This window comes from Ictalurus punctatus, chromosome 7 (assembly GCF_001660625.3).
Source record: "Ictalurus punctatus breed USDA103 chromosome 7, Coco_2.0, whole genome shotgun sequence".
Classification (NCBI taxonomy): domain Eukaryota; kingdom Metazoa; phylum Chordata; class Actinopteri; order Siluriformes; family Ictaluridae; genus Ictalurus; species Ictalurus punctatus.
This window is the reverse complement of record NC_030422.2, coordinates 6407695-6428793: the sequence shown is the minus strand read 5'-3', so window position 1 is coordinate 6428793 and position 21099 is coordinate 6407695. Positions and strand designations below refer to the sequence as shown.

Sequence of the window (21099 nt, the reverse complement as noted above, 5' to 3'; positions counted from 1 at the left end):
CACCGTCTCTCTTAAAATTGGACTTATTTTAGCTCCATTGACTTCACAATTCAGATTCTTTTGCTGGCTTCGTGAAAATTTCTAAACATTTGGATGGATCCATGATACACTCCGGCCACGTTACCGATCCGTGCCTTTTCCATGACATTTTATCTCAATACTTTTACCGGCACAGTTTTCACACCTTATCTAGGGATAGTTTGTTAGGTACCTTATTTTAGGTGAATCAGGCTTAGAGTCGATTGCTGGAGTTCAGGTCATAGAAGGATGCAGGGAGAAAGCAACAGATGCCACGCTCGAGAAATAAGCCCTCAAAGCTGCTGAGTCCCCCCACCCCCCAAACACACACACACACACACACACACACACACACACACACACACACACACACACACACACACACACACACACACACACACACACACACACACACACACACACACACACACACACACACACACACACACACACACACACTAGAGTATGAGATGCGCTCAAGCTTTCGGTGTTGCCGGACAGGCGCTCCATTTTTCAGGGTTTTTTTTTTTTCTTTCTTTTTTTTTGCATCTGTAATACAGCAAGAGGAACCAATGATCACCATACATAGGAAGCAAGTCTTACTTTAGCATGCATATTTAAGAAATTGGTCATCTGTTCTAGAAAGGAAAGGATTAAAGGGGATCTCATGTACTTCCCTGGGTGAGATTGCAAACAGTTCACTTGTGTAGTAGTCGTGGAGCTACAAGCAACAAACAAGTGTAGTCGGTATGCCACCCAAGAAAAAGGTAAGATGCATTCCCTTTGAATATTGTTTTTGTGTGTGTGTGTGTGTGTGTGTGTGTGTGTGTGTGTGTGTGTGTGTGTTGGTGTGTGATGGGTGATGAGGTAGGCTAAATTTGAAAGTGCCATCTGAGGAGAGGGCCATCTGTTGCATTCAGCCATAATCCATGTGAGCCCGAGTGTCTCCTCTTCACTGGATTTGTTGCCATATACTCAGATTGAGACTGTACTGTTGATTGTATTGTAAATTGATATTGTACAACCATTTCAATATCATTTCATATTTCTATGGCTGCACAATATAATTCATTCATTCATCTTCAGTAACCACGTTATCGTGGTTAGGCTTGTGGTGGATCTGGAACACATCCAAGGAACACTGGGCAGAAATACCTCTAGGAATACACTGGATGCCAGTCCATTATAGGTCACTATGTACACACACATTCACACATTCATTCACACCTAGGAGCCAATATTGCATAGCCAATCCACATGTTTTTGAGAGGTGGAAGGAAACCAGAGAGCCCGGAAGAAACCCAGAAGGACATAGGGAGAGAAACTCTACTCAAACAGTAAACCGAGCTAATAATTGAATCAGGGTCAATGAAACTGTGAGGGGCAGCACTAACTGCTGTGCAAACATGCCTCCAATTACCTTTGCACACCATTTGTAACTTCATAAAGAATATATTTTGCAACCCTAGGTTATTTAAGCTAGTTACTAAAAATATAACAGTTTTGCACTTGTCTGGACATGATTATTGCAGGCTAAAGTAAACAATGCCAAAAAACAACAACAAAAAAAACCAACCATCTGTTTTTTAAAAATAAAGAGGTCAGCTATTTTACTGTGCACTTTCATTTAGGAGATTTGTCTTTATAAACAACACGGCTATAACTATCAGCTGCATTTCTAAGCAGAACATTTGGTTGCCCTGTAAGACATCAGAAAGTCACTGAAAATAGGTGTTGTGCTATAATAAAGGTTTTTAATTACATACACACTGTTGTTTTATACAAAGTAACAGGTTTATTCATACTTGAATGGGGGGGGGGGGGGGGGGGGGGTTCTCTCTTGCTCTGAAATGGTACATGTACCTCTATTTGCAGTCTTGTAAGGCTGTTTGACCAAGAGGATTTTGCATTTGTCTCTCCCTCTGTCTCTCTAAATCCTGGACTGACCTATGTGATCTTAATCTCCTTACAGAGAAGCAATCATGACTGACAACAGTAAGGCATAGATAGAGAACCTATCTAGCACTGTAGCTCAGACTGGTGTTTCTGTCATGCCACTCACTTTCATGTAATTTATCGTTCCTTCATCCATTCATTCATTCTTCCATAGTAACCACTTTATCCTAGTCAGGGTTGCAGTGGATCTTGATCCTGTCCTGGGGACAGTGGATGTGATGCAGTTTTAGGGCTATTTTAGAGACATTCTCAGCAGCAGCGAGTGATTCCCATGAGAAGGAAGCTGCAAGCAGAAATAAAGCATCAGGATAGGCCAGGCAAGTCCAGCAGGCAGAAGGAGTCATGATCGGGCATCACCATGAGGCAGCAGGAGTACATATATATTGTAGCTTGGCAAAGGAATGTACATTGTGATTGAGTGTAAGCAGGGACTCCAGCAGGACTAGCTATGACAGCATAACTAATAGGGACAGAGGGAGAGCCAGACATTAACACAGACATGGGGGCACACTGGGACATAAACAAACCTGAGTGAATGTGTGTGGTGGTTCAGGGGCTAACACCATTAAAATATACCAGTTTACCAAAACTCTATACCCATGAAGTCCCAGGGCTTTACCTATGAGAAGAGTTACACTACTGCTGAATAGCAGCAGTACTGTAATGTGTAACTGGAACAGTGATTTTAACATTTGACACTGGCACGATCAGACAATAAATGAATATGCAGGCAACCTGCCAGTGCTCAGTTAGTGACAGGCAGGAAATTAGTCTAAATTAGTTTGCTGAGGTGTTTTACATTAAGATGTATTGAGCTCCTGGTGGCAGGTAGCATTTTTCAGGTGTGATGTATAAGATCAAACCCGAGCAGAATATCCCAGCACACAAACCTGTGAATACACTTTATACTTATGGAAATTATGAGAAATTCCTTTGACTTGAAATGTCATTAGTCTGTGATTAAGTGTTAAATGAAGAAAAACTATCAAACAAATATACTTTCCCAACAGTGGGCCTCATTTATTAAACTGGATCCGAAACAGCCAAGTGGAGCAGGGTGGAACAGGCCTCTCTCCATACCTTGCAGCATCAACGGATGTGGGCTTGCACAGAGTGAACTGTGTTATCATTCTCCTGGATGGGGAACAAAGGAGGCTGATCACCCAAAGAACACTCAAAGGGGGACATACCAGTGGTGGTGCTGGACTGGGACTTGTGGGCATACTCGAGCCAGGGTAGCTGGGAGCTCCAGGTTGAGGGGTGGTTGGCAGTGACACATCGAAGCGCAGCTTCCAACACCTGATTGGTCACCTCATTCCGCCTGACCATTGGTCTGGGGGTGGAACCCTGAGGTCAACTTTACAGTGGCACAAAGAGCATTACAGAATGACCTCCATACCTCAGATATAAACTGTGGTCCATGGTCAGAGATGATGTCCTGGGGAATTCCCTGCAGGCAGAAAACATGGCTGACCAAGAGATCTGCAGTTTCATGGGCTGTAGGAAGCATGGGTTGAGCCATTGCCTTGGAAAAGCAGTCTATGATGGTGAGAAAGGTAGTGTTAAGTTGTGATGGGGAAAGGCTGGTGACAAAGTCCAAGGCAATGTGGGACCAGGGGCAGCTGAGAACAGTTAAGGGATGAAGGAGGCAGGAAGGTGGGTGGTATGAAGCTTTACCTCTGGCACACACTGAGTAAGCAGTGACAAAGGCCTGGTGTTGGCAAACAATGGCCAGCCACCAGTGTCACCTCAGCAGACCCAACATGCAGCTGGAACCAGGGTGACAGGAGAACTGGGAGGACCCCACTAGAGGACCTGGGAACACATAGTCTCAGGGACAAATGGGCAACCTGGGGGGATGTTACCTGGGTTGGGTTGGGTGCATTGAGCCTCCTTGATCTGAGCTTCAATTTACCACATGACTGCCCCACCACTCACAAAGGAGGGAAGATGGTATCAGGGCTCGAGAAGGCTTCCTCAAAGGCGAATTGATGGGAGAGGGAAAGTTGAGCTGTTGGATGGTTTGGATGTAGGCTAGGTTCCTAAGGATGTTCCATACAATGAAGGGTTGTTCAGCCTCCTTGAGACAGTGTTTCCACCCTTCAAGTGCCAACTTGACCACTAGCAATTTGCAATTCACTATGATTTAGTTGTGCTCAATGGGGGACAGCCAGCAGGTTGTACAGGCTGCACACAGGTGCAGTTTCTGGTCTGGGGCTGTGCATTGGGACAGGACCACGCTTACTTCCGAGTCCGAGGCATCTACCTCCACTATAAGACAGACAAAGTAAATGGAGGTGGAGGTGAGCATGATAAAGGGTGCTGTTATCTGGCTGTAATCCCTGATGAAGCAGTGGTAAAAGTTAACAAACCACAGGAACCATTGTAGATGCTTCAGGGTGGTGGGTCTGGGCCACTCGGCAATGACCCAGATCTTCTCAGGAACAGCCTTCACCTGCTCACTCTCTATAATATACCACAGGAAGGTGACTGAGCGGGCATGGAATTGGCACTTCTTCACTTTAACAAACAGGCAGTTCTCTAAGAGCTGCTGAAGGACCTGATGGATGTGCTCAGTTGAGGTGCAAGTAAAGATTAGAATGTCATCTAGGTACACAAAAATGAAGTGGTATAGGGAAACCCTGAGGAAATCATTCACCAGGGCCTGGAAAACTGCTGGGGCATTAGTAAGGCCAAAGAACATGACCAGATACTCAAAGTGACCCAGGGCAGTGTTAAATTCTGTCTCCCACTTGTCCACCTAGCAGATCCTGAAAAGGTCCAATTCCGCAAGTCCAATTTGATAAAAATGGTGGCCCTGTGAAGTGGCTCTAAGGCAGAGTTGAGGAGAGGAAGTGGATACTTATTTTTTTACTGTGGTGCTGTTCAAGCCCTGGTAATCAATGCAAAGGCAAAGGGAGTGGTCTTTCTTGGCCACAAAAAAGAAGTTGGCACCCAGGGGGGATGAGGAGGGTCAGATAATGCCGGCGGCAAGGGAGTCATTGATATACCGTTCCATGGCCTGTCTTTCCAGGTGGAACAGGTTATACAGATGGCAGGGTAACCCCAGGGAGCAGCTCTATGACACAGTCATACAGGCAGTGAGGTGGTAAGGAGAGGGCCCATTCCTTGTTAAAGACCCAAAGAAGTGGATGTTTGGCTCACCAGCAGCCTCCCCTCTACTTGTGAGCCCTCCCTTTTAACCAGAGAAGGGAGGTAATCAAGAAATGGCCTAATTGACTGCAATAAATGCAATCACCTGCCTTTAAAATTAACTTCAGGTACTAGTCCGCAGAAACAAAGCTTTTTCGCATGACTTCCTGTTGCCCATGTTATGAGATGTGCATTAAATTTTATGCCATGGTCCACTGGATGGAATAGAATAAGTAGCATAGCCTTTTAGCATGGCTGAGCAGCTCATAGTGTTGTTAAATAATTAAGTACCGGTTTCTACAGTGCTTGGCATGACATTGAACAGCGGGAGGTGTGATGCTGGGCGAACAGATGCCTATGGAAAACATAGACAAAAAAAGCTCCTTTTCTTGACTGAGTTAATTGGTAACAGTCCTTTCTGTGCTCCTCCTATATCATCATCTATTCCTCCTTAGTCTCATGTTAATATAGAATTAATTTACAGAAAATTCATTAAGACCTCAAGTAAAATATATTACATTATTTATAACTAAATCAAAATTTGACAACAAACTCAGACTGGTAAGTCATAAACTATCATAACCAGGTAAACAAATTTTAATGTACCTACTAGTTTGCTAGCTAACAGTTGCAGAATCCCTGGTTTACTCCTGGATGTTGGTTACTGTCTGTGCAGAGTTTCTCTGCATGTTCTCTCTGTATCTTTATGGGTTTCCTCCCACCTCCCAAAAACATCCCAATATGTGAATTGGATACTCTAAATTGCTCCTAGGAATTACAATAATGTGAACATGTGTGTGTTTATGGTGCTCTGCGATGGACTGGTGTCCCCTTCAGGGTGTCTCTCATGCCCCTCTCATTGGTGGCTCTGGATCCACCAAGACCCTAACCAGGGGATAACAGTAACTGAAAATGAACGAATGAATGAATGGTATGCTTGATGCAGTGTATTTAAAGGGCACTGTTTGCTAAAAGGACTAGATTGTTGTCATATTAGTGAGACTTTATTTGTGCATTTAAAAAAAAATTTTTTTTGGAGAGGAAGCACTGAATAGAGCCCACATGTAATGCTTGCACATGGGGCCCACCGTGACAAAATTATGCCACATCCTTTTCAGACTACAGACTGTATATTATGTCATTTGGTCAGGGATCTGCATTGCTTCACCTTGAGTTATTACATAATCTCATGTCAACAAGGACATTATTTCTCTGTAGCTTCGCAAAATACATGGGCTGTAATCACTTGCAGCTGTTTTGTGTCCTCCCTAATTAGTCCCATTTCCTCTGTGTTTTCTTGCTTAGCTTTTGTCGTGTGTAGCCTGTTGTCACCTATCACATGTATATGTTTCTTGTCTCACGCTCATAGCTCATGTTTAGTCTCCTTGTTCCCATGTTGTTTGTTTCCTGTGTGTTTTCTTTAATAAACTGTTTCACTTGCATCCACCTCCTTTATCTGACACCTGACATTATTCCCAATAATACATTAGTAATGGATTCCTGAAGGAGCATGCAAACATGTTGGGTAAAAAGGCATTGCTAATTTATTTGTGTTTAAGCTATTTTTTCCCAATTTGCAATTACTTCCTATTTCCTTCAACCCAGTTTTAAGGATGTACACAAAAATACACTACAAAATTTCATGCTACTTAAATATACTGCTTCAGAAACTGACACCAAAATACTTTTGAAATTATTCCAGCTATAACTTCGATGCTAATTCATTTGTGAAATGACAGTCATTGATGCCTCACTGCCTTACACACGCAGCAAAAAAAAAAAAAACGCCCCTTTTTCAGTAGAGTGTATTTTAAAGATAATTTTGTAAAATCCAAATAAGTTTTACAGATCTTTATCGGAAAGGGTTTAAACGATGTTTTTCATGCGTGTTCAATGAACCATAAACAATTACTGCACATGTACCTGTGGAACAGTCCTTAAGACACGAACAGTTTACAGGTGGTAGGCAATTAAGGTTACAGTTACAATAACACAGGACACTAAAGAGACCTTTCTATTGACTCTGAAAAACACCAGAAGAAAGATGCCTAGGGTTCCTGCTCACCTGCGTGAACATGCCATAGACCTGCTGCAGGGAGGCATGAGTCCTTCCACATTTCTATTGGATTAAGGTCAGGACATTGACTTGGCCATTCCAAAACATTACCTTTATTCTTCTTTAACCATTCTTTGGTAGAACGACTCGTGTGTTTAAGCGCATTGTTTTGCTGCAAGACCAACTTTCTCTTCAGATTCAGTTAATTGACAGATGTCCTGACATTTTCCTTTAGAATTCGCTGGTATAATTCAGAATTCAGTGTTCCGTCAATGATGGAAAGTCATCCTGGGCCAGATGCAGCAAATCAGGTCCAAACCATGATACTACCACTACCATGTTTCACAGATGAGATAAGGTTCTTATGCTGGGACGCAGTGTTTTCCTTTCTCCAAACATAACGCTTCTCATTTAAACTAAAAATTGTATGTTGGTCTCATCCATACACAAAACATCTTACAGGTTATGTGATGACAAATTTTGAATTTGCAACACTAATCTGAAAAAGCATAGTACAAAGTAAGTGACAAAGAAAACAGAAAACTCATGATATTGTATAAGTAATGTCAGCCTGCTGGTTCTTTTTCCCAGTAAAATATTGGCCTGAAATCTAAATGAAATCCAGTCATGGTATTACAAAGAATGGAAATTGATATTATTTGATATCGTGGCAGTATGACACACACAGTTATTAATTATTCTAAATCATGACCTGTTTTCAATTGTGCCAATTTTTTTTTTTTGCCAGTGGCATATGCGTCATGATCACTTGGTACCAGACTGTTTTCTATAATTTTTATTTAATAGCATTGGTATATTTTTGCATTTTATGGTGAGTATGACTGACCTGAACATAACGATTAGTATCAGCAAGCATGGTTGTTAAAGGCAAGAACCCTTTGTGTGGCGAATTGTGTGCATAGGAAGTTTTTGGGCTCATGTCTTTTGCCTTTTTTCTGTCAGGGTTTGGCGGACCGTCAGGACTCAGGGACCACCGAGGAGAAGGAGAAGAATGCTCAGGTCCAGCTGGAGAAGGCCAAGGTACACTAAATTTCTTACAATATAGGCAGAACAAACAAATGTACGTACTGGTTCGACTTACGCATTGTCCAGTGAACCCTTTTCATGCACTGTGTAAGAACGCAGACATAATAAATACATTGCAGTGATTTTGTAATGAGCAGTCTGAGGTGGGATGCAAGTTTGTAAACTCAGTGGATTATTTATTAAGGACATTCAAAATGTCAAAGTTCATAGCATTGGTGAAAAAAACAAGAAGGCTGAGACATGTGAGACAGATCCATGATCGAAACAAAAGGGCAAGCACAATTTGGAAAACCAGAAAACACAATGGTTGGAAATAAGAATTAGAAACACACACTAATCCTTCCAGGGCTCCACCTAACCACTGCTATGCTGTAAAAAGAGTAAAAAAGAGTAAAAAGAGTAAAAAGAGTTTGGAAGGTTCTAGCCAATTAACCCAAACAATAGGTTCTAGCCAATTAATCCAAACAATAGGTTCTAGCCAATTAACCCAGTTCCTAGCCTCCTTGTGAACATGAGTCATGATTTTGAGGGACTAATTAAATCACTCAACCAGTCTATCCATCTGGGGATGGTAAACACTGCTGCAAATTGTCCAGTAATTAGAACACTCTGCATAGTGCGTGTGACACTACATGAAAGTGTTATCTTGTTCTGCCAGAATCTCTTTTGGGATTCCAGCTCTGTAGATTATTTAGGAGAGTGGTGCCCAGCTAGTTCAGTAGGTGGAGCATGACTCTCTTAATCTCAGGAGTTTGAGCCCTACGCTAGGCACCAAACCCAGTCACTGACATTGCACAAGCTGGTGCACTCTCAGTGCCAGTCCGGATAAAATGAAAAGGGTTGTGTCAGGGATGGCATCCGGCATAAACCCTGTGCCAAAACAAATAAGCGGATCATAAACCTGATTTCCATAATGGAGATGGATGATCCGCTGTGGTGACCCTTAACAGGAGCAGCCAAAAGAAGACGATTATTTGGGAGCGTGTCTCTGCAACACTACATGCTGAGATATTCAATAGAGGCACTTCTAGAACTAATAGTAAACACTAAAAGCAGTCCTCTTGTGCATTTCTATTTAGTGGCCCAATTCATATGAAGGGGGCCTTAATTGGGGTCATACAATGGCATTTTTGGGGTGGCTGGGAGTTAATTTACAGAAATTCTACCTGTGTACATCACTGTGAATGCTTGTCAATAGAAGTGGGCCATAAGATGGTTCACTGATGTAAATAAGGATTATAAGGATGTCCCCAGCTGGACAAATAGACCATAGACATCAGTAGCATTTTAGGGAAAAATACAAAAAAGTTTTAAACAATAACCTTGTTTGCATTCATAACAGCTATGGCTGTATTTCACATGCACACCTTCTCAATCACAGCTGATTATGTGTTTCAGACGTGCCAGTGACATGAGTGGAAAAATACAATCCCAAATGTATATCAAATCATTTCTTTTCACTCTCTTGTCACCTGACATGACTGTTACTGAGGAGTCTATAGTCTGGGCTAGAGAGAAATCAGCCCCAGCCTCACTTCTTTATACCTTCCTGTGTATTTTTCTTATAACCACTAGTGGTGCTGTTATGCAGAGTTCCACATAAGTCAAAAATAGTCCAGGAAATTTGTTAACAGCAAATAATTTTAAAGGGGATGCCAAAATTTAAACCTTATATTGATGTCTTTTTATCTTTGAAATTTAGCCCCTTAGCCCCTCAACCTATTTATACTACCCACCCCTGCCAGTTCTCACAATTCTAACAGACATTTACATTTCTTAATCATTTTCATTTCTAATTTAACTTAATTTTTTATATCAATTTTTATATCAAAAATAAGTGTGTGTGTATATATATATATATATATATATATATATATATATATATATATATAAAATTAGATACATAATATGTAACATACTGTATAGCATTTCAGTTATCTTGCCTGTTTCTTATTGGCAGTCTAAACCTGTTGCATTTGCTGTACGCACAAACTACACCTACACCCCTGCCGATGACGACAATGTTCCTATCCCAGGACAAGGAGTTGCCTTTGAGGCTAAAGACTTCCTGCATGTCAAAGAGGTGAGGGAGCACCTGCACTGCCCCATAAACCACCTACATTTTAGCAACATCAAAATTATTATGTGTATACACGGTTTTACAGAAATTCAATAATGACTGGTGGATTGGGCGGCTGGTGAAAGAAGGTGGGGAAGTGGGTTTCATCCCCAGCCCAGTCAATCTGGAGACTATTCTCATTCGGAGAGAGGTGCAAGCCAGGAAGGCTGCCAAAGCTCTAGCCAAGTATATCACTCATTCTTTACAAAGCAACCTATACACATATGTCCAGAAAATTTCAGACATTGCAGAAAACTTTTTACATAGCAGTGTAAAAAATTTTTAGACATGCCGAAGGTTTCTACAAATGATCATTTGACCTGCTTGTCACTTCAGCAAAGCAGCAAGCTCTGCCAAAGATGATATGAACTCAAAGAAAGTCACTCCTACTCCAACAGGTGAGCTCAGATGAATCAGTAGGCAAATTGAACATGCTGAATACCTGCAGTGTTTTAGTCTCCTCCTTTATTTATTTATTTATTTATTTATTTATTCTAATTAGGCTAGACCATACATGATTATGATGGATTCTGTCTAGCAGAATGTCTAACAAGACTAATTCCATTAAAACTGTATACAATATTCATTTTGAGAAGTGAGTAAATGGGTTATAGTATTATATTTTCATGATTGCACTAAATGTAATCTATCTTGTCTAAATCTTACACCACAGTTCAGCAAGTGAAGAAGAAATCAGTAAGTATGGAGCTCTGATACTGTACCTCCAGAGTGACATACTGTATTTTCCAGAATTAACAAAGCTAATTCTCATTTCCTCATACTGTTGTTATTGATGTGCCTCCCTTGTATTCCCAACTATTAGCTTCACTCTGCCTGTCAATCAATGAACTGTCATCCTAAATAACTGCACTAATAGTTTAAATCATAACATCTAAAACACTTTTTATTTTTAAATGATTTTGGTAGGGGGAACAACTGGCAGCATATGACGTTGTGCCTTCCATGCGTCCTGTCGTGCTGATGGGGCCTTCACTTAAGGGTTACGAGGTGATCTTGAATCTCTTCTAATGTCAGACCCTTTGTTAGGCCCTGCATTTTGGGCTCATTTTTTATGACATTCATTTTTCTGGCACCCAAGCGTGTAGCAAGGCACACATCACCAGATCACCAAACACTCTTGATTGACTTGACTGATGTAGCACTAGATACAGTAGCTTCAATGATGAAGGGGCATAAAGTGAGTTATCAATGTGCACTAGCAGGTCCGTTTAATGATACAGCACTTCCATGTGGTCAAGTTGTTGAACGTGTGAAACGATAAATAATACAAATGTGACTATGAAGTAATCTAAACAAATATTATGAAAAATAATGAAATATGAGCAGAAATAATTCTAAACACATAGATGAACTAATCTACTCACAGGCAGATGGAGCAAGATTAAAAGAGGTCTCAAATCATGGACTACATCCGAAATCACATACTGTGACAGTACCTACTTCGTTAGGTTCGGTACGTACTGCTTGGCCGTTGATACCGTACAAACTGATCAGTATATGTGTGTAGTATGAATAAAATACGAAAATACTTTGTCATGTGACCTACAACTTCAAAAGAGCCAATATTTCGCCTTCCGCCATTTTGGATTCTACCTTATGTAAATCTCAATGTAAACTGCAATGGATCATTAAAGGATAAATAAAAAGATGACCATATAGGCTAATCAAATATTGGCCTTTAAAGTGGTAAACTATCTTTAAATAAAACCTTTAAGAAGTATTATGGTATTGAATTTGTCTTACATTGATGTTCAAGTATGTTGTACAAGGGTTGTTTTACTGTATAAACAGGGATTACTGCACCCTCTGCTGTACAACCTGCATTTTGCAGTCTAGTTTCTCAGGATTTTACGTGCCCCTATTATGCTACATAAACGTGCCTAATTTTGTTTTAGAGGTCTCATACAATAGGTTCACATGCATTCAAGGTAAAAAAAAAAAAAAAAAAACTTTAATTTTCTCATAATTTACATTGCAGTATCACCTCTTTTTCTCAGTGTCACAAATGACTCACTCAAGTATCCGTTAACTCTAAACTCCTCCTTTCAGAGAGCCTACTCTGTTGTGATTGGTCTACCGCTTACAGTGTGTGTCGGAAAGGAAACGCTCATTACCACATCTAAATTTCAGCTCAGTAATAATGTTGTTGGTTTTACCTTATCAAGATCGACCCGGACCATCAGCGCGAGCACGACGAGAACAGGAGGTTTCTCAGTGATAAGTTTGTATGTACTTTGACAATAATGTGAGTTAGCTGGATAGCAGAGGCCTACAGCTGTGCACTGGCTGTACAAGTATATACAACACAAAACTATGCATTTGGTACACGTACACATTGTTCACGAGCAGCCGATGAAGACCAGTGTCGGGCGTTTTTGTTACAAACCTACATAGGTTAGTACAGGAAGTAAAGTCTGGAATCGTTAACGAATCGATTCAGCTGTTCAGAATCGGTTCCTTCTTTCGGGAGTCGATAACTCTGTTTGTCATGCGCTTTGATGTTTGAAACTTTGCAGACTTTTTACATTCGCAAACAGCTTTATAACACACTACATGAAAGGTAATATCTGAAAAAGCATAATAGTGCACTTTAACATGAACAGTGGTGATTAACAAAAAATTAAATAAATCTGCTGTGTCTTTTGCAGGTTACAGACATGATGCAGAAGGCCCTCTTTGATTTTTTAAAACACAGATTTGAAGGCAGGTATGTAGTTACTTCATGTTGGCAGAATACAGATTGTAATTATTTTGCTGTTCTTTTATTGTCTTAGTGTCAGTAAAGTTTGATCAGGTTTATAGTTATTCCATTGTCATCTGTTTATTTAATGCTGCTTAAAAAAGTTATCTTATATGGTATTATATTAAATACATATGGTGGGACATCTTTCTCTTTTTTCCCTTTGATAGAATAACCATCACTCGAGTGACAGCAGACATTGCTCTCGCTAAGCGGTCAATCCTAAACAACCCTAGCAAACATGCTATAATGGATCGCTCCAACACACGCTCTAGCCTTGGTGAGATACCTATGCCAAGTGTTCTGACTAAACAACACTACAGACGTTTATAGTATGTGTTTTGGGATTACATTGAATACATTGTTTACTAAACAGTAGAAAGCACATATTTATTTTACTATGAGGTATGGACAGATGTGAAGTACCAACATTAATATAAGGGAATCTAAATGGATTCTCTCCACTCTATTCCATTCATTGCCTCAGATGCTGCTGGTATGTATTGTTCCCAAACCTATTCCTGTTTGGTTTTAGCATGATCACTAGCATGATCACAATATCACTATATTGTGTTTTTTTTCTGCATTAATATTACACATGCCTGTTAATATCACAGTAATCCAATTATGAGTTGTCTTTATGAGTAATTATGAGGGGTTATATTAAAATAAATAGAAATAGAATATCCAATCTTTCTTTTCTTTTAATAGAGTCTATGACAGTTAAGATAACCTGTTAAGACTGTTAAGTCTATTGTGTTTCAAGGGAACTCATCGTTCTTATTTTCATGGTTTGACTAGAAGGGGGTGTTTAAAACTCTCTTTAACTAGGGTATGCTGGTTTAATATAAAACATCTCTACCTGTGCCTGTAGCTCAGATCCAAGGGGAGATTGAGAGGATCTTTGAGCTTGCGCGTAGCTTGCAGCTGGTGGTTCTGGATGCAGACACTATAAACCACCCGCTCCAACTCAGCAAGACCTCCCTGGCCCCAATTCTCGTCTATGTCAAGATCTCCTCTCCCAAGGTTTAAGTTCACATTCACAGAGTAATTCTAGTTACTGTAGGTTTGTAACTTTGGTACTGTGAAATCCAGATAGCTGCCAGGAATCACCTGGATACCAAGAACTTCATCAAAGTCACAAAGTGATGCATCACAATGTGTTTGTAATAAAGTATAGCTGTCATAAAACCATCTTTTCCTGGAACATTCTCTGTGGGTTCTCACCGTGTTTGTGCTGGTTGTGAATGACAAGGAATTCTGGTGTTTACCCAGGTCTCATAGAACCACAGTTACAGAATGTTCTATTTCACCACTTCTATCCTCCAAGGGCAATGAGAACTGCCTAGATAATGTATCTCAAAATATTATGATGAGCAGATACATTTTAGGAATAGCTGGATTGGTGTTTGGATATGCCTGCCATACTCAAACCACTGGGATGATGTTAATCTTGCAGAACCTGAGCAAAGTGCATGGTGATACCCAGGTGGAGTGGCATGTCATGGTAGGGGCTATCCAGCCCATCTATAGGACTTGGTGATGATGTCGACCATCCAGTGAGCCCCATGTGTCTTTCCTCTGGAACTGAGGATGGAACTGAGGTTGGAACTGAAACTGAGGTTGGCCTGAAGATCGGATCGCTATGGTTTAGTCTAAGAAGTACTTCATGGACTGCTGCAAAGTCAGTGGATTGATTTAAAATATATGGTGTTATGACCTTGGGCAGAAATACTGAATTCACCTACAAGGTCACCCCACAGTCATTTGGTCAACAACACATGCAAGGTGAGCTTATCACCAGAGCATGGAGTTCTCCCACTCTTTCTGCTGAAGTGATCACTAACAGAAATATTAGATCCATCTTGCATAGTGTCATAAGGAGGTGTACAAGGAGGAGATCCCATGCTGAGCTCTTGTGAACTCAGAGAGATGCAATCCATGGTCTTGCTGTTGTCTAGCAGTCCCTGAAGGAAAGGTATTATTGCAGCTCATCCAATGCACTGGATCCAATCATTTCATTTTGAGGGACCAAACCTGCAGGCACGGATGACCTGGTTGGTTGTGCCAAATCTATTTGTCCATTTGATCAGATCTGCTTGTGGAAGAGGTTTCCAATGATGATGTCTTAGAACCAGTAAGAAAAACTTACTGTTAGACCTGTTAGACTGCCCTCAATTCCAGATAGTTGATGTGTTATAATGTCACCCCAGAGCGCATTGCACTGCTCCCCAGCCAGCAAACGAAGCATCCTTAGTGACTATTTCTTGCCAATGGGGCTCCACTCCGAAGCAGATTTTCCTTAGAAAATCCTGCATCTTTCGCGCACTAAAGGTTGTGCCTCTTGCTGAGACAAGGACACATCTCAGTCTGAGCCAGACATCCAGCCTCAGATTTCAATATTAACAAAGATCCAGGCTAAACTGTGAATAGTCCACAGTATGGTGAGAGAAATCCACACAGCCATGCTAACAGTATTTAGCCACAGGCCTGCTATTTGCCCAGACAGTGGGGGATGAGGAATACTCAGAGGAGTGCACAGGGAGAATCTGATCTCTCTGAGCTCCAGCCTAGTGATGCGTGTTAGTGGACTCAAATGGACCTAGTGAACGGTGGACAATGCATGGTATAGTGAGTGAAAACAACTCATTCATGCTATCAAGGTTTAGTCACAGGTGTGATGGTGGTTTAGACAAAGGGAGGTGTGAAAAACTTTGAGTGGATAATGGTGGAGAGAATAGAGGGAAACTCCATTCAGCCGAAGTATTGCACATTAGTTGAATTAAGGGAGGTTGGCAGCTCAGTTGTGAAATCACAAGCCAACTCAAGACTAGCACCATGTAGGAAAGCGCTCATAATGTGTGTGTGTGTGTGTGTGTGTGTGTGTGTGTGTGTATATGTATATATATATATATATATATATATATATATATATGTATATATATCCGCCTCACACCTCCAGGGTCTGGGGTTCGAGTCCCGCCGGGGCCATGTGTGTGCGGAGTTTGCATGTTCTCCCATGTTCTCCCCATGGGGAAAACCCCGTGCTGCGGGGGTTTCCTCCAGGTACTCCGGTTTCCTCCCCCAGTCCAAAGACATGCATGGTAGGCTGACTGGCGTGTCCAAAGTATTCGTAGTGGGTGTGTGAGTGTGTATGTGAGTGTGCCCTGCGATGGACTGTCACCCTGTCCAGGGTGTACCCCACCTTGTGCCCGATGCTCCCTGGGATAGGCTCCAGGTTCGCCATGACCCTGAAAAGGAGTAAGCGGTAGAAGATGGATGGATGGATGGATATACATTCACCAGGGCAGAACAGATGAGAGGGGACTATTGGCAGCTTTGGAAGACGGATTACTTGTTGCTCCAGAAGTGGCTAAGTACATAGATCCATATGGTGTACTTGTAGTCTAATTGTTTTTAATTGCAAATATTGTGTTCTACGTCACTATCTGGCCTTGTTGCAGGTCTCAGAGCTCAGGATATTCTCACTGCCTCTGGTGCGTTTGAGGGGTGAAATAGAACAAGAGCTACAGTAATAGACCACAATCCACTAACTGAAAACTTTTACAGTATATCTCTATTTTCTATCACCTATTTCCTGTTCATTTGTCCCTTCTTTTATTTGATGCTTCAGGTTCTCACCAGGTTGATAAAGACCAGGGGAAAGTCCCAAACTAAACATCTCAATGTTCAGATGGTGGCCGCAGATAAACTCGCCCAGTGTCCCAATGTAAGTTTGCCTTCGTGCTCATTTTATTGTAGGACCAGACCCCTGGTCTTGTATTAGAAGTAATACATACAGATTTATTTTTTTTAACTTTAATTATAGCATCTTATTTGGGCATTCCAGACCTTCATCAAATGTCCTGACTTTTTCATTGGGTGATGTTTTTAAGTGCTTTGAATTGTCTGGTGACAAAATGTTTATATTGGTTCAACCTTACTATATGCTCTGCTATGGTTGCTAATTTGTAAAAGTAATTTGTAAAAACAAATTTTTTAAAAAGCACATTCTTCTTTATCTGTGTGTTATTAACATTACAGACGACTTGCTAAATCTTTTATATTTCTTGACAAATTAAACATTGCATTTAGAAATACAAGTAGAATGTCCTCTTTTGCCTGAGTCTTACCTGAGGGCTTAATCAGAGACTAGTTTCATGGGATAATAAAGACAATGTTATTTTTAAATGTCAGAGATGTACTTTTCTTTGTTTCGCTATGCACAACTAATAAATTAAGATACTAAATGAACACAACATATAGTTTAATTGACGTTTTTAATGTTTTGTTTTAGTATAATGATTTAATGTTGACTTTGCATTATAGAATTGTGTATTTTTAATGTTTACTGTTTACTTTATCTTTTTTTTTTTCAGTACAAGGTACCTACGCTACAGATACAGTGGATAAATATTGAATGAATTCCTACAAGTTTAATTCTCATCCTCACATTTCTCCTTGCTTCTTCATCCTTTAGGAGGTCTTTGATGTCATCTTAGATGAGAACCAGCTGTCAGATGCCTGTGAGCACATAGCTGAATACCTGGAGTCTTACTGGAGAGCCACTCACCCCCCAGACGTGGAAACAGCCAAGCCTGCAGTGGAGCCCACAGAGAGTACACTTCCCAGCAGCCCCACACCTGCTAAGGTAGATATGCATGCACAATGGCAGTGGAGGGTCCATTCAGTTTTCGCTTCCATTTTTCAGTTAAATACAGTGGTTGAGAAGAACACTTTTACCATTATGTGTGCTGTCATTTGTAACTCTTTTTCTTTCCATCAATTAAAACTATTTAAAGAAGACAGATATGAGGTAGAAGAAACTCTGGTAAGTGATATGGCATATGCTGGATTTCAATAGATTATAAGAGAAAGTATAAAAGTTGGTGTCTTAGGAAGTAGTCTTAGACTTTAGTTGGATGTTCTATTAAACAACAGTAGATTAACTTAGTTTGAATAGTGCTATATAGAGTTTCATCTTCCCCGATATTAAGGACAATAACACTTTTTAAACCACCCAGAATATACTATTTTTAATTTGTATGCATACCCCTGACAAAAATAAATACAAGATAATGGATGAATGGCTTTAAATCTGTATGACAGATCGGTATGCCTATAGCTATTTCCTGTGAGCTTTCCAGACCAGGACTCTCTTTAAGAAGAAGCATCTTAAGGCATCTTAGAAGCCTCTGTTTTAAAACGATCTGATCACTTTTCTGTAACCTGCTACATATGACAATAAATAAATAACAAATACCTACTACAGTATAACTGTATGATGGGATGACATGCCTCCATCATCTAAATGGATACTCAAAGAAGACTTTAAAATATGCATCATACCTGGACATGTAAAAATCATCATGGGATACTGCTTATGAGTGTTATGAATCCTAATTAGCAATACTTTTTTTGGGGGGGGATAGTCTAATTTAGAAATGTCATCAACCAGCTTAACAACTGATTCATGTCCAATGATGTTTATTTCCCTTTCAACAACATGTCAGATTATGTATCATTAGAGTCCTCAGAATAAGCCCTCTAGATACAAGAGACTGTTATTTGGTTTGGGAAAGCTACACGTAATATTAAAAAAATGAAACTGTGAAATAAAAAATCTGTATAAGCTAAGAATGTCAAGCTAATTTTGATAAAAATGATCTTGATCAGTCTAGATAGAACATTAGATAAAATGTTTTGAAGGGTGCAATGTTGGAGTATTCATTTACCTTCATTATTTTAATCTCTGACATTAGAATGAATTGAAAAGCAGGAGGGCAGTGGCTACTAAGAGGAAGGGATCTCTGGAGAACCAACTGGAGCATCCCAGGAATGAGGAGCAGAAAGAGGATGAAAAAGAGGAAGTGAGGGAGGAAGAGGCAGCTGAGGAGGAGAGCCTCCTGAAGAGTGAGCCAAAGAGACCCCAACATAGCCACCACCACCACCACCGTCACCGTCACCATCACTGCCGGACCAGCACAGACCACACCGAACAGCACAACCACCACCCTGCCCACTTACAAAACATGGACATAGATAATGTGGCAGGTAAGCACTCCGAGCCTCAGAGCCATCGTCTGCTGCTAGATGAAGAAGGATTGGACCAAACAGAGGCACACCCAACCCAGATTACAATCCATAAAGACCAAAACCACCACCACCATCACCACCACCATCATCATCACCGCAAGAGCACGGACAATCACAATGAATGTGGACAGGACTATAAACTGAAGCACAATCAGCGCAACAGGCAGCATAGTCATCACAGACAGCTACGCCCTTCTAATGAACATACGCTGCCTTTACACCACTATGTATCATCTGAACATGAACAGCACTACAGCCTTGAACACAAATACCACTACCGTGGCCGAGAGCGAGACAGAGACAGGAACAAGGAGAGGGACAATGACAGACATGATGAGGCTGGAAACTGGAGCAGAGATATGTACATTCATCACTGACTGATTTGCAGTGTGCTGATGCTGCTATGTGAAACCTAGGTGTAATGTTAATACTTGTACCGTTCAAAGGTCTCACCAAGAGCATGCACAACTACTGTATAGGCTTAGAATGTAGGTGCAAATGCAGGTTACCTAATTATTATTCAAATGTACTGTATTTTTAAAACATATATTACAGCTGATTCATCTCAATATTTTACAATCTATTTAATTTTCATTTATTTATTTTTTTACCAGAATAGTTTAACGTTAAATATTGCTAAGGACAGTGCTTTGCAAGAACAACCAGTAAAGAACAAAGCATCTTTTCAGTTATATCTACCTGGCATTTCCATTTAGCCAGTTTACAGAAGTATGCTGTTTCTACTGTCTAATAGGAGCATAATCTTACACAACACATGTGAAATAACAAAATTAGACTAGTTTTTGCTTCCACAGTCTGCCTTAAGAAACTTCTGAGAAACCCTTTTTTTCTACCTATATTTTAACATAAGCTCTTTTTTTCTGGCTATTTGTATTTATTTTCCACAATATGGCTTCTTAATGATCAAATCATCACGGTTCAAACCCTTTTCTGACAATTAAAGAAAAGAAGAAAAGACAAAATAATGCAGTCATTTTTCACAAATTCATTGTGACTATGAGTATTCATGTGGAAATATCTTTATACATGTGCCACACCGCAACATTTCCAACATTTAAGAAAAAATGGTGTAAAAATGTTTTAACTTACACATCAACCTTATCAACAGTGTTGACTATTATTTTGACTGTATACTGTATTGTGTGTGTGTGTGTGTGTGTGTGTGTGTGTGTGTGTGTGTATATATATATGTGTATATATATATATATATATATATATATATATATATATATATATATATATATATATATATATATATATGCAAAATAATAGTCAACACTCTGTTGATATATGTGTATAAATGTACTAACGTACTAAAAAGATTACTCCAATAAATAATTTATATAATCTGCTGTAAATGTTGCTGGTGTAGCTTTATCTTTTATAAAACTTGCCCATATATATGCAACAGCCTGACATGCTAACCAACACTTTTTTACTGGCAGGCTAATCATGCTAGCTTGAATCTAAAAAGTATCTCAGAGGAGATTGATGGGACTTTTGGCACAGTACACCTATTGGCATTACAGTATGGACTTTGTTTGCTTTCTCTCTCCACTTCTTCTCACTTACAAGTCTTTCATTCTATCACCTTTAGTCTTTCATTCAGTCATTCTCAGCCCTTCGAGCTTTCTGAGGCTAATCATATAGCAGTACATTTTTTTCTGATCATTTCAATAAACATGGTGTCATTGCATACTTTGCAATTTCTGTATGCATGCATCATAATATTGCACTTTTTTTTTCTTTACCAACCTGTCTTTGATGCTGTTGTAAGTGTTTTAACCATTGCTATATTTTTTCTAGAAATTTATTTTACAATGTTGGAAAGAATCATAAACAAAGACAGTAGCTCTTAATTTTGCCCTGGAA

The 21099-nt window shown here is 40.1% G+C and overlaps 1 protein-coding gene across 1 annotated transcript; it reads left to right on the top strand.

Annotated features, from left to right (window-relative positions):
- The first annotated feature begins 385 nt into the window (after positions 1–385).
- Positions 386–20376, top strand: cacnb2b (calcium channel, voltage-dependent, beta 2b). The gene is made up of 14 exons (XM_047156659.2): positions 386–785; positions 8147–8224; positions 10191–10313; positions 10396–10535; positions 10686–10747; positions 11023–11045; positions 11277–11357; positions 13019–13077; positions 13281–13390; positions 13598–13606; positions 13985–14136; positions 16745–16840; positions 17591–17761; positions 18873–20376. The coding sequence occupies exons 1-14, from the start codon at positions 768–770 to the stop codon at positions 19581–19583; spliced, it is 1833 nt and encodes a 610-aa protein (XP_047012615.2). The 5' UTR covers positions 386–767; the 3' UTR covers positions 19584–20376.
- Positions 20377–21099: the final 723 nt, after the last annotated feature.

Excerpts from the sequence above, each read along its gene's own strand:
- cacnb2b (XM_047156659.2), top strand. Across the intron at positions 10,314-10,395 it reads ACTTCCTGCATGTCAAAGAG|AAATTCAATAATGACTGGTG; the intron begins GTGAGGGAGCAC and ends ACGGTTTTACAG. Across the intron at positions 10,748-11,022 it reads AGTCACTCCTACTCCAACAG|TTCAGCAAGTGAAGAAGAAA; the intron begins GTGAGCTCAGAT and ends CTTACACCACAG.